General features: G+C 40.9%; 1 protein-coding gene across 1 annotated transcript; it reads left to right on the forward strand.

The window, feature by feature from the left end:
* The first annotated feature begins 441 nt into the window (after positions 1-441).
* EXOC8 (exocyst complex component 8) lies at positions 442-3038 on the forward strand. The gene is given in 1 exon segment (NM_001258061.1): positions 442-3038. A coding segment is annotated over 1 exon segment (2178 nt). The 5' UTR covers positions 442-531; the 3' UTR covers positions 2710-3038.
* The last annotated feature ends 9503 nt before the right edge of the window (positions 3039-12541 follow it).

Consider the following 12541-nt stretch of genomic DNA (forward strand, 5'->3'; position numbering starts at 1 on the left):
CGAGACGGCCAGTCAATCCCGCGAGAGTTCGCGGAAACTCGCTTGAGAAAGAGAACGTGAACGAGAACGGCGCTTACCCCAAACGCCGAAGCCAAGATTCTAGGGCTTTAAAACAAGCAGTCAGCACGACACCTCCTAGTGGGCGCAGAACCTGGGCTCACAGGGCACCGGCCCTACGAAGCTTTCAGGAAGCTAGTTCCAGCCTTTACTCTTTGCCGGTTATTTCAAACCTCAACGTCACGCTCGGTTCATGCGCAGTACTCAAATTGCTCTCGGCCTCTCCACTCACTTCCGCACTAGCTCCTCCGGCGCATGCGCCTTAACTGATGGCATTCCTGCGCAGGCGCAATGTCTGCGCCTGGCCCCTTGCGCAGGCGCAGTGTCTGACGCTCAGACCCGGCGCAGGCGCACTCGTCTTGTTCCAATTCCTGCTTCCTCAGCCCAGGAGCTCGGTGGGTCTTGGGTGGGTGTAGACAGCCGCGGCGGCTGCGGCGCCGATAGTGACAGTGAGTGCGTGAGACCCGGACGGAAATGGCGATGGCGATGTCGGACAGTGGGGCGAGCCGCCTGCGTCGGCAGCTGGAGTCAGGGGGTTTTGAGGCGCGGCTGTACGTGAAGCAGCTCTCGCAGCAGTCGGATGGGGACCGGGACCTCCAGGAGCACCGGCAGCGCATCCAGGCGCTGGCGGAGGAGACGGCGCAGAACCTGAAGCGCAACGTCTACCAGAACTACCGGCAGTTCATAGAGACGGCCCGTGAGATCTCCTACCTGGAGAGCGAGATGTACCAGCTCAGCCACCTGCTGACGGAGCAGAAGAGCAGCCTGGAGAGCATCCCGCTTACGTTGCTGCCTGCCGCAGCTGCCGCCGGAGCCGCTGCCGCGTCTGGCGGGGAGGAGGGAGTCGGTGGGGCGGGGGGCCGAGACCACCTCCGAGGCCAGGCCGGTTTTTTCTCCACCCCCGGTGGCGCCTCCCGCGACGGCTCCGGTCCAGGCGAGGAAGGAAAGCAGCGCACTCTCACCACCCTGCTTGAGAAGGTGGAAGGCTGCAGGCATTTGCTGGAGACGCCGGGACAGTACCTGGTGTACAACGGGGACCTAGTGGAATACGATGCCGACCACATGGCCCAACTGCAGCGGGTGCACGGCTTTCTCATGAACGATTGTTTGTTGGTGGCTACCTGGCTGCCGCAGCGGCGGGGGATGTATCGCTACAACGCTCTCTATTCCCTAGATGGTTTGGCCGTAGTCAATGTCAAGGACAACCCGCCCATGAAGGACATGTTCAAGCTGCTTATGTTCCCCGAGAGCCGTATTTTCCAGGCCGAAAATGCTAAAATAAAACGAGAGTGGCTGGAAGTGCTGGAGGAGACCAAGAGAGCCCTCAGTGAGAAAAGGCGAAGGGAGCAGGAGGAGGCAGCGGCCCCTCGAGGGCCACCCCAAGTGACTTCCAAGGCCACTAACCCATTTGAGGATGACGAAGAAGAAGAGCCAGCTGTTCCTGAGGTAGAGGAAGAGAACGTGGACCTCTCCATGGAATGGATCCAGGAGTTACCTGAAGACCTGGATGTCTGCATTGCGCAGAGGGACTTTGAAGGGGCTGTTGACCTGCTGGATAAATTGAACCATTACCTGGAAGATAAGCCTAGCCCACCTCCTGTAAAAGAACTAAGGGCCAAAGTGGAGGAGCGAGTTCGACAGCTCACTGAGGTGCTGGTTTTCGAACTCTCCCCAGATCGTTCCCTGAGAGGTGGTCCCAAGGCTACTCGCAGAGCAGTTTCGCAACTGATCCGGCTGGGCCAGTGCACGAAGGCCTGTGAGCTATTTTTGAGAAACAGGGCAGCCGCTGTTCATACAGCAATTCGTCAGCTTCGCATTGAAGGCGCCACTTTACTCTATATTCATAAGCTGTGCCATGTCTTCTTTACCAGCCTTCTTGAGACTGCAAGAGAATTTGAGATTGATTTTGCAGGCACTGACAGCGGCTGCTACTCCGCCTTTGTGGTCTGGGCAAGATCAGCCATGGGCATGTTCGTGGATGCTTTCAGCAAGCAGGTGTTTGATAGTAAGGAGAGCCTCTCAACAGCAGCTGAGTGTGTAAAAGTGGCTAAGGAGCATTGCCAGCAACTGGGTGATATCGGACTGGACCTCACCTTCATCATCCATGCCCTTCTGGTGAAAGACATCCAAGGGGCCTTGCACAGTTACAAAGAAATCATCATTGAAGCCACTAAACATCGCAACTCTGAAGAGATGTGGAGAAGGATGAACTTGATGACGCCAGAAGCCCTGGGGAAGCTCAAAGAAGAGATGAAAAGCTGTGGGGTAAGTAACTTTGAGCAGTACACAGGGCATGACTGCTGGGTGAACCTAAGTTACACAGTGGTTGCTTTCACCAAACAGACCATGGGCTTCTTGGAAGAGGCTCTGAAGCTGTATTTCCCAGAGCTGCACATGGTACTTTTGGAGAGCCTGGTGGAAATCATTTTGGTTGCTGTTCAGCATGTGGATTATAGTCTTCGATGTGAGCAGGATCCAGAGAAGAAAGCTTTTATCAGACAGAATGCATCCTTCTTATATGAAACAGTCCTCCCTGTGGTGGAGAAAAGGTTTGAAGAAGGTGTGGGGAAACCTGCCAAGCAACTCCAAGATCTGAGGAATGCATCTAGACTTATTCGTGTGAATCCTGAAAGTACAACATCAGTGGTCTAATGCTTGGGTCTGTTTATATGTATGTATATATATAGAGAGAGCGCTTATATATTATTTATATTTATATTAAGTTGTATTAGCATACTCTTTATAGTTTCAAACACAACTTGAAAATTAAAAGTGCCCTCTTAGAATACAAAAATCAAAAAGAGGAAAAGAAGTTAAATTAAGCCCAAATAACAAAAATACTGGAATTATTAAAACATATAGTATGCTAGCTATCCTTTTAAATTATGCTGATTCTCTTCTGAAATTATGGTCACACTATACACTATAGCATTTCAGTTTCATCCTTTGATAAAACACTTTTTGGTTTTTTTTTTTTTTTTTTGAGACAGGGTCTCACCCTGTTGCCCAGGCTGGAGTACAGTGGCAACGTCACAACTAACTGCAGCCTTGACCTCCCAGGCCCAGGCAATCCTCTCACCTCAGCCTCCCATGTAGCTGGAACCACAGGCTGGCACCACCATACCCAGCTAATTTTTGTATTTTTTGTAGAGATGGGGTTTTACCATGTTGCCCAGGCTAGTGTTTTCTTTCTTCTTTTTTTTTTCCGCACAGTATATATTATACAGCAGAGTAATAATATCTATAAACATAGAGTTTATGTTGTGAAAATTTTCCCAGTTCACTAAAAGGTTTCCTAAAGGGTACAGTGCAGTATAAAACACCCTGCCTCATTTATTTCTCCTCAAAACGTTGGACTATTTGGGAAAAAGAAAAGCGTTGGGAAAATTGGTTTTAGGGTAAGTTTTAGTCAAAAGAGTTCTTTCTTGAAACTAGCTGGTGTGTGGATTCAGATACTCTGATCCTTACAGAATCCAAGAGGAAGCTTTCATAAAAACAATTCAGCAACTATTTCTAATATTATTTGAATGGCTAATTTTCAGTTGCTAATTAGCAGCTTTGTAATACTTGATTCAGGAGCGTTTACTTGGAAATCCTAAGGACTGTAATAAAATTTTTCAACATATTTCTAAATTGCGTGAGTTTCCAACTGTAGCTTTTGCCTTTGTCACATTTTAAAAAATAATAATAGGCAGGACACATTGGGGACTCTGGCAGCAGTTGCCAGGTTTTAGCTGCCACTGCTTCAGTTTGAGATACAGCTGTCCCATCCTCCCCCATTCAGGGTAGGATATATAGTGGCCTAGATGTCATGCAAATGGAAAAAAAGTTTTAACTGAAATATTTATTTAGATTTCAGGGTCTAGATGGATGGGAAATTAGAAAAACATATGCAAATCTCAGTGTTCTCACTATGACTACTCTGAGCAGAGATTCGGTTTTGTTTCTTTTTGTACCAAAGTGAAAACAGGTGAGACAATGTGCCCAAAACAAAGGGAAGATGAGAACCTTCTGTGACTTCTAAAATGTTCCATGCTGCATTTTTCTTGTTTCATTTTTTTAAACATGAATATAATGCTTCAAATTGTTTAGTAAAACAAAATCAGAAATGTGAGCTTCCCAAGGTTTCTAAACTATCGCTTCTATTGTATGTTCTATAACATTCCTTATACTTTGAGAGAAACTATGCTTGCTGTGATCCATTTTGTCTCTAGCTTCTAGTTGTGATTCTTGTCCATAAGCACCAAATTTGATGCCCATGATTTCAAAAGGTCATTTCTTTTATCTAAATGAAAATGGTGGTACTAAGACTGTGAAAATTATGTGAAACCTAAAATAGTTGCCAAAATGGCTCAGGGTTGTAAAATTCATTGACTTAATTATTCATGTGCCAGATCAACCCCTTTATTTTCGCTTTAGCTATGCATATTTAAAATATTGGAAAGTATCAGATTTACAGATTTTCTTTTGACTACGTTTTTTCACATAACTTTAGGATTTTCGAAAGTTATAACCATAACTGGATATCTTAGCTGAGCAAAGGCAGTTATAATTTGTCTTTTTAAGATCACTGGAAATTGTTAAAATTTTGTGGTAATTATGATTATTCTGTGCCATTTACAGTTTCTAATACTATACTGTATGAAATATGTATAAATATATGATGCTGGGTCTGTGAAATGATACTTCTGAAATCAAAATTCCTCATAAGGCATGAAGTTGTAAAAACTTAAATGTGTATAGTTAGATATTTAAATGGTTGCTTCTTCATAGAATTGTCTGCTTTTTGAAACTGGAAGTACAGGATTTTCTTCAGGTAAAATCTGTGTGTTCCAATTACAGTTGTAGCTGAAGGAAGTATGCTTTTGGTAAGTCAATTAGTGTGGTAAGTTGACAAAAGACCCCCAGTGTTGTACCCAGACAGAACAATTATGTTACATTCCTCTAAGTGGAGTGGGCTTTCTTCTCTAATTATTTTGTTTTATTAAACTCAAAGACAAGTTCTAAAAATTGAATGCAATGAGAGATTGTCCAGAAATATAACATATACTAAAATATACCACTTAAGCATTGATTGACTCTTCTTGTTTACTTCAAGAATATAAAACTTGTCACTTGAGCTTGGAATCATGGGCTTGACTGAATTAATTACTCTTGGGAAAAAAGGCACCTTGTGGCATTAAGTCTCGTTTTGATTAAAGCCTCATTTCACATAATTGCTAAAAACTCACTTTTGTTTAATATACTACCTATAGTTTAATTATCAGCACTTGTATTTTGTAACTTGATATCTTACCTAGGATTGGGAATTTGGGACATGACATGTACTATAAAAGTCAGTCTATGTACATATTGCTTATTGATGTGCTGTGATATGAGGGAATCTGAAATGTTTCATAAAAATAAAGCTTAAACATTGTCTTACACTGGATAAAAGTGATATTATAATATTATATCTATTGCTCTTCTTTAGTATTCAATATTTTTATATTCTTGTTACTGAAATATTCTTTGAAGACCTTAGTTTTTTGTTTTATTTATGTGGGGAGGATAGTTAGGAAGCAGTTTGCTAAATTAAGTAAGTGTTCTGCTTACCATCAGAATTGTGAATAAATCAGATCTCAATTTTTTAAGATTTCCTTGAATGGAAAATTTCAGAGGTACAAAATGTGAATTTATTCTAAAAAAGTAGATTTTGGCCGGGCGCGGTGGCTCAAGCCTGTAATCCCAGCACTATGGGAGGCCGAGACGGGCGGATCACGAGGTCAGGAGATCGAGACCATCCTGGCTAACACGGTGAAACCCCGTCTCTATTAAGAAATACAAAAAACTAGCCGGGCGAGGTGGCGGGCGCCTGTAGTCCCAGCTACTCGGGAGGCTGAGGCCGGAGAATGGCGTGAACCCGGGAGGCGGAGCTTGCAGTGAGCTGAGATCCGGCCACTGCACTCCAGCCTGGGCGACAGAGCGAGACTCCGTCTCAAAAAAAAAAAAAAAAAAAAAAAAAAAAAAAAAAAAAATAAAAAAATAAAAAAAATAAAAAAGTAGATTTTATACCATCTGCACATTTCTAAATAAATAAAATAAAATGTAGGCCACAAGACCTAGAAACTAAATGACAAGGCTCAGCATTTTTTTTTCTTTTTTTTTTTTTTTGAGACAGAGTCTTCCCATGTCGCCCAAGCTGGAGTGCAGTGGCACGATCTCTGCTCACTATGTCGGCCTCCGGGGTTCAAGCCATTCTCCTGTCTCAGCCTCCTGAGTAGCTGAGATTACAGGTGCCCGTCACCATTCCCGGCTAATTTTTGTATTTTTAGTAGAAATGGGGTTTCACCATGTTGGCCAGGCTGGTCTCGAACTCCTGACCTCAGGTGACCCACCGGCCTCGGCCTCCCAAAGTGCTGAGATTACAGGCGTGAGCCACCATGCCTGGCCAGGCTCGCCCTTTTGAAAGTAATATGTATATACTGAGGAAATTATCTCATATTTAAAAGTATCGAATGCTATGCTTCATATTGACTGTAATGTGGGAGTGCAGAAGACAAAATAATTTTAAACATACTTTGTCCTCTTAAGATGCTTAGAAATTGGAAAAAGTCGACAAATGTAAGTGAGAGAAAAATGCACAGCTGTGTACAGTGGGAATACCAAGAAGGAAGAGAGCAGTGTACTTTTAAGGAGTTCAGAAAGTTCTCATGGAATTGTTGGCATTTGAGCTGGTCCTTGAAGAATGGACAAGATTAAATGTGCAAAGAAAAAGGAAGAGGAGGACCTGAGCCCAAGGCACAGAAGTGGGAATGTGGGTGTCATATGAAGAGACCTTCCTGGATAGATTGCAGAGTTTGGAAAAGCGTAAATAAGCCACACTTGCCTACAAAGGAAACTTCAATCCATATGCAATGTGCAGAAGAGTTAAAGTAAAAAGTCAAAGTCCTCATACCACAACAATCCCACTCACCAGAGGTAACCACTAGTAAGAATTTCATACACATATTTTTCCAGAAATTGGATCATACTCTGCATACAGTTCTGCATCTTGATTTTAGTCACTTAGCAATTCGGTGTTTTTAAGACATCTCACGTCAGTACCTCTAGCTGTACCTCACTGGGTTTTTCTTCTGCGATTGGGTAGTATTCAATCACAGTGAATGAATATATCATAATTTTGCATTTTCTAATTACTTGGTTGGCTTCAAGTTTTGGTGATTACAAAAAAAAAAAAAATTCTGAAAACCTATGCACATCCTCATAATTTGCTTATGTGAATATACCTATGGGATGTATTTTTAAAAATTACTCTGCCAAACTACATTTTAAATTTAAGCATTACCAGTTGCTCATCAGGAGCATTAAATCATTTTAAGCTGTCTCCAACAGTATAGGAAAATACCTGTTTACATGAATGCTCATAAACCTGTATTCATTCATTGTTTAAGAGTAGTCTTGCTGGGTGCAGTGGCTGAAGTCTGTAATCCCAGCACTTTGGCAGGTTGAGGAGAGCAGATCGCTTAAGCCCAGGAGTTCGAGACCAGCCTGAGCAGCATAGGTAGACCCCCGTCTTTACAAAAAATAGAAAAATTAGCCGGGCGTGGTGGCACACACCTGTAAGTCCCAGCTACTCAGGAGGCTGAGGCAGGAGGATTGCCTGAGGCCAGGAGGTTGAGGCTGTAGCGAGCCATGATAGCACCACTGCACTCTAGCCTGGGGGACAGAGTGAGACCTTGTCTCAAAAAGAAGAGTCATCTTATTAGTAATAATATTCATTGTTACTAATCTTCTCTGTGAAAAAATAGCTTCTAGGTTGTTCTCATTTTTGTTTGTTGGTTAGTTTTTTGAGCCAGGGTGTCTCTGTTGCCCAGGCTGGAGTGCAATGGTGCTATCGTGGCTCACTGCAGCCTCAGCCTCCCTGGCCTGGCCCAAGGGATCCTCCTGCATGGCTAATTTTTAAATTTTTCTATAGAGACAGGACAGAGGTTGGGGGGTGGGGTGTTCACTTTGTTGCCGAGGTTGATCTTGAACTCCTGGGCTCAAGCAATCTTCCCACCTCGGCCTCCCAAAGTGCTAGCATTATAGGCATCAGCCACCATGCCCAGCTTCTAGTTTTGTATGTAATTATGAGTGAGGTTGAGCAACTTTTTCTGTTAAGCTTCCTGTTTATATATTTTGCCACTTTTCTCTTAGATTACCTGTGTATTGTGATTTTGTGGGAGTTTATTTTATATTTAGGAAATTAACCCTTCATGTGTACTGCTGTAGTTTTTCTTAGTTTGTCATTTGTTTGTATAGCTATATGTTTATTTTCATAGTATGGTAAATTTTAACCTGTTACAGAGCCAGATTTATGTGGGTTTTTTTCTTTATGACTTCTGTGTTTTGGGTTAGGCTTGGGAAGGCCTTATCCATGCTCAGATTCTAAAAATATGTTTTTCTTCTAGTAAATTGTTACATTTTAATATTTGAAGTTTGCTTCATCTATTATTCATTTTAAAGTAAGTGGTGATGGCCAGGCACGGTGGCTTATGCCAGTAATCCCAGCACTTTGGGAGGTGGAGGCAGGCAGATCACCTAAGGCCAGGCTGGCCAACATGGTGAAACCCCATCTCTACAAAAGTACAGAAATTAGCCAGGCATGATGGCGGGTGCCCTATTCCCAGCTACTTGGGAGGTTGAGGCGGAGGTTGCAATGAGCCGAGATCGTGCCATTGCACACCAGCCTGAGCGAGAGAGCGAGACTCCCTCTCAAAAAAAAAAAAAAAAAAAATGTAAGTGATGATGTCAGAATGCAATTTTCCCACAAACAAGTAGCAAATTTTCACAACAATTTTGAATTGTCCTTTTTACCCACTGATTTGAAATGCCACTAATACTTCTATTTCTGTTCAGTAACAAGCTATTTCGGTTAACTATAGTTTTGAAATTTAATAACTGGTAGGGCTGGTCTCATTCTTCTGTCTCAAGTTTTTCCCAAATACACTCGTCCCTTTGGTCTGTGGGGAACTGGTTGTAGGACCTCCCTCATATACCGAAATCCACAGATGCTCACGTCCCTGGTATAAAATGGTATATTATTCGCACATAACCTATGCACATCCTCCTGTATGTTTTAAATCATCTCTAGATTACTTAGATGAGACTATCGAATACTATGTAAATGCTATGTAAATAGTTACACTGTATTGTTTAGGGAATAATGACATTTTTAAAAGTCTGTACATGTTCAGTACAGACACAGTTTTTTTTTAAAGTATTTTTTATTCCTGCTTTGTTGAATCCGTGGATGCAGAACCCGTGGATATGAAGGGCTGACTATATTCTCACATATTTATTATTCAAGTTGTATTTTGAATGATTTTATGATAATCTTTTACCGAAGGGCCAACTGTATTCTCATGTTTATTATTCAAGTTGTATGACAATTTCCTGTCGGCCCCCAAAGAATTGACATTTGGATTGAAATCATATTGAGTCTCTAGATTAATTTAGGGAGAATTGACATCTTTATAATTTTGAATCTTCCTATCCATGTATATGCAAGTGTTTTGTATTTCAGTGGCATTTTCAAATTTTCTTCAGGTAGGTCTCTTTCTTGGTGTTTATTCCAAAGCATGTCATCTGTTAACGCTTTTGTGAATGGAACGTTTACCTCCATTATGTTTTCTGATTGTACATAGAAAATCCTGATTTTAATTACAAATATTGTAACCAGTGCCTTATCTAATCATTTTATCAATTTTAATAGTTTTCTGGTTGTTCCTTTGGCGTTTTCAAGTATACAATTATATCAATTGCAAATAAAGATCATTTTACCTCTTTTCACTTTTCATACATCTTATATAGTTCTCTTAGTAGTCTATGTTAAGATAAACATCCAAAGCTATGTCATATAATTTTTTTTGCTCAGTATTCATGGGAACATTTTTCCTATTTTGCCTTGAAACATGATGCTGGCTTTTGATCATCATGTAAAGGAAAAAGTCTACTGTTCCAGCTAACTGAGATTTGTGGGTTTGATCTTTTTAGTTCAGGAATGCATATTGAGTTGTCAAGTGACTCTCAGCGCTTATTGAGCAAATCATTATTTTTCTCTTCCATCATATTAATGTGGTGTTTAAAACAGTTTTAACACTGAATCACATTTACACTCTATGAGTTACTTTTATTTGGTTGTAATATATTATTAATATATTGCCCGATTACAGTGAATATTTCATTAGGATTTTTGCATTGATATTCATTATCAATATTGGTCTGTGGTTGTGTGTACACTACCTTTGTCAGGCTTTTATCATTCACAAAAAGACTTGTTTTAAAGGTATGTGGAGCATAATAATAATGCTGAAATGGTAGGACACATTCCCATTTATTTTGATTCCTAAACAATGAGAATGAAAAAATACAGCGTGGTACAGGTGACTTGTATCACTTCAAATCATAATTAGCCACTCTAAGCTTAGGGACAGTGTAAGTTCTTCCCAAAAAGAGATAAACAGAAACTCTATTGAATCTCATCCCCATTTCAGACTATATCAGAGCTTGTATGGGATGTGGAAGACGTTTTTATACATCACGTGTATTCTGTATTTATTGAGAAATGTGTTATACACACACAGATTGCATTTTTTGTATTCCCATCAGCTTCCCTAGAGCAGTGTTGGGCATAGCACAGACAATTGATAATTGCTAATTGAATTAATACCATTAGATATATTGCTTTAATAACTAATGACAGTTCTCATTTATTGGTGCTTAGCTTGCACCACTTTACATACATTATCTCATTTAATCCTCACACTAACCATGGAAAATAGGTGTTGCTATGCCATTTAAAGATAAGGAAAGAGGCCGGGCATGGTGGCTTATGCCTGTAATCCCGGCACTCACGGAGGCCAAGGCAGGCAGATCACTTGAGGTTAGGAGTTCAACCCCATCTCTACTAAAAATACAAAAATTAGCCGGGTGAGGTGGTCAGTGCCTGTAATCCCAGCTACTCAGGAGGCTGAGGCATGAGAATCACTCGAACCCAGGAGACGAGGTTGCAGTGAGACAAGATCTCGCCACTGCACTCCAGCCTGGGCGACAGAGTGAGACTCTTATGTATAAATAAATAAATATAAAGATAAGGAAAGAGACTCAGAGGGATTGCTATTTGGCCAGGTGTCTTGCTGCTGAGTGGCAGAGCCAGTATTCAAGACCACGACCCTGTTCATCTCCAAAGCCCATGTTCTTTTCACTCCATCTTTAACTAAACAATTATGTATAAGCACCGTGTTTCATATCAGTGCTTCTAAGTAAATATTCTGAAGACAACATTTTCTTGATGTTCTCAATGAGTAAGAATCAGAATCTTTGTCATGAAAAACTATGACAAAGAATCTGTGAGCCTTCACTGCAGGGATCATTTATCAATGATAATGAGGCTCCTAGCAATGTGGTGCGTCTTTATCAGATTTTATTTAATCTTCATGTCAGCCCCACCAAGGAGTTGATGTTTTGTGAATGTAAATAAATTGCAAGCAATCCGGCTTGCAGAGGGTCCCCTAAACAAGTACTAAGCAACATCTGAACTCAGCCTTCCTCTAAGGCTAGTATCGTTAGGCACCGAATTATATTATTGGATTTTAGTATTATAATGTTGACACCTCACTAGTATAGACTGATCTTTATTTCAAAGGCATATCAATCCACAATTTTAGGTACCCTGTTAAAAGTACAGGTACTGTATTACCATATTTTAGAGAGTATTATTTGTGGTTTTCCTTTTTTAAAAAAGTAGCAAATTGAAGTTTATGAGAGAATTAAAACCAAATTATTTCCATTAATACCAGTCAGTACCTCATTGAATTCTGTGCAATTGGGAATACTACATAGATTCTCAAACATGCAGAAACTTCACTGGGCATTAAGATAGGTATAACTTAGCTCCTGCAATAGGTGGGTGAAATTCCTAAAAACTGAGTGTGAGTGACATTGACACAGGAAAGCCACAGGAAAAGAGCATGTTTTTTCCTCATGTTGTATTCGATCAGTTGACCTAGTAAGTTGACTTAGTTTCAAATCTATTAGTTTACCTTGCTAAACACATTAAACAAAGTCATACAAGCCAAGCCAGTCTTGGCAAGTCTCTTAAAGTTACCTGCGTACATATTCTCATTGCTGGTGGGAATTTTGTAATCCAAAATTTTGTAATTTTGAATTCTGTAAACTGGGACACCTCTTGTGGATGGCAATTGGTAATATTCATTCAAGTTACAAAATGTACAAAACTGTAGAAGTTATTTGACCCAGCAGTCCACTTCTGGGAATTTATCCTGCAAATACATTTGTGAGCTTCATAAATGAAATGTGTTCATTAAACAAATGTATATGATTTATGAACAGATGTTTTATTGCAACATTTTTTCTTCTTTTTAATTAAATAAATTGTTTTAATTGGGAAGTCTCCTGAGCCAAAGTAGGCTCACAGACTTTGTGCAGCACTTTTTGTCAT

Source organism: Macaca mulatta, chromosome 1, assembly GCF_049350105.2.
Source record: "Macaca mulatta isolate MMU2019108-1 chromosome 1, T2T-MMU8v2.0, whole genome shotgun sequence".
In the NCBI taxonomy this organism is placed as follows: Eukaryota; Metazoa; Chordata; class Mammalia; order Primates; family Cercopithecidae; genus Macaca; species Macaca mulatta.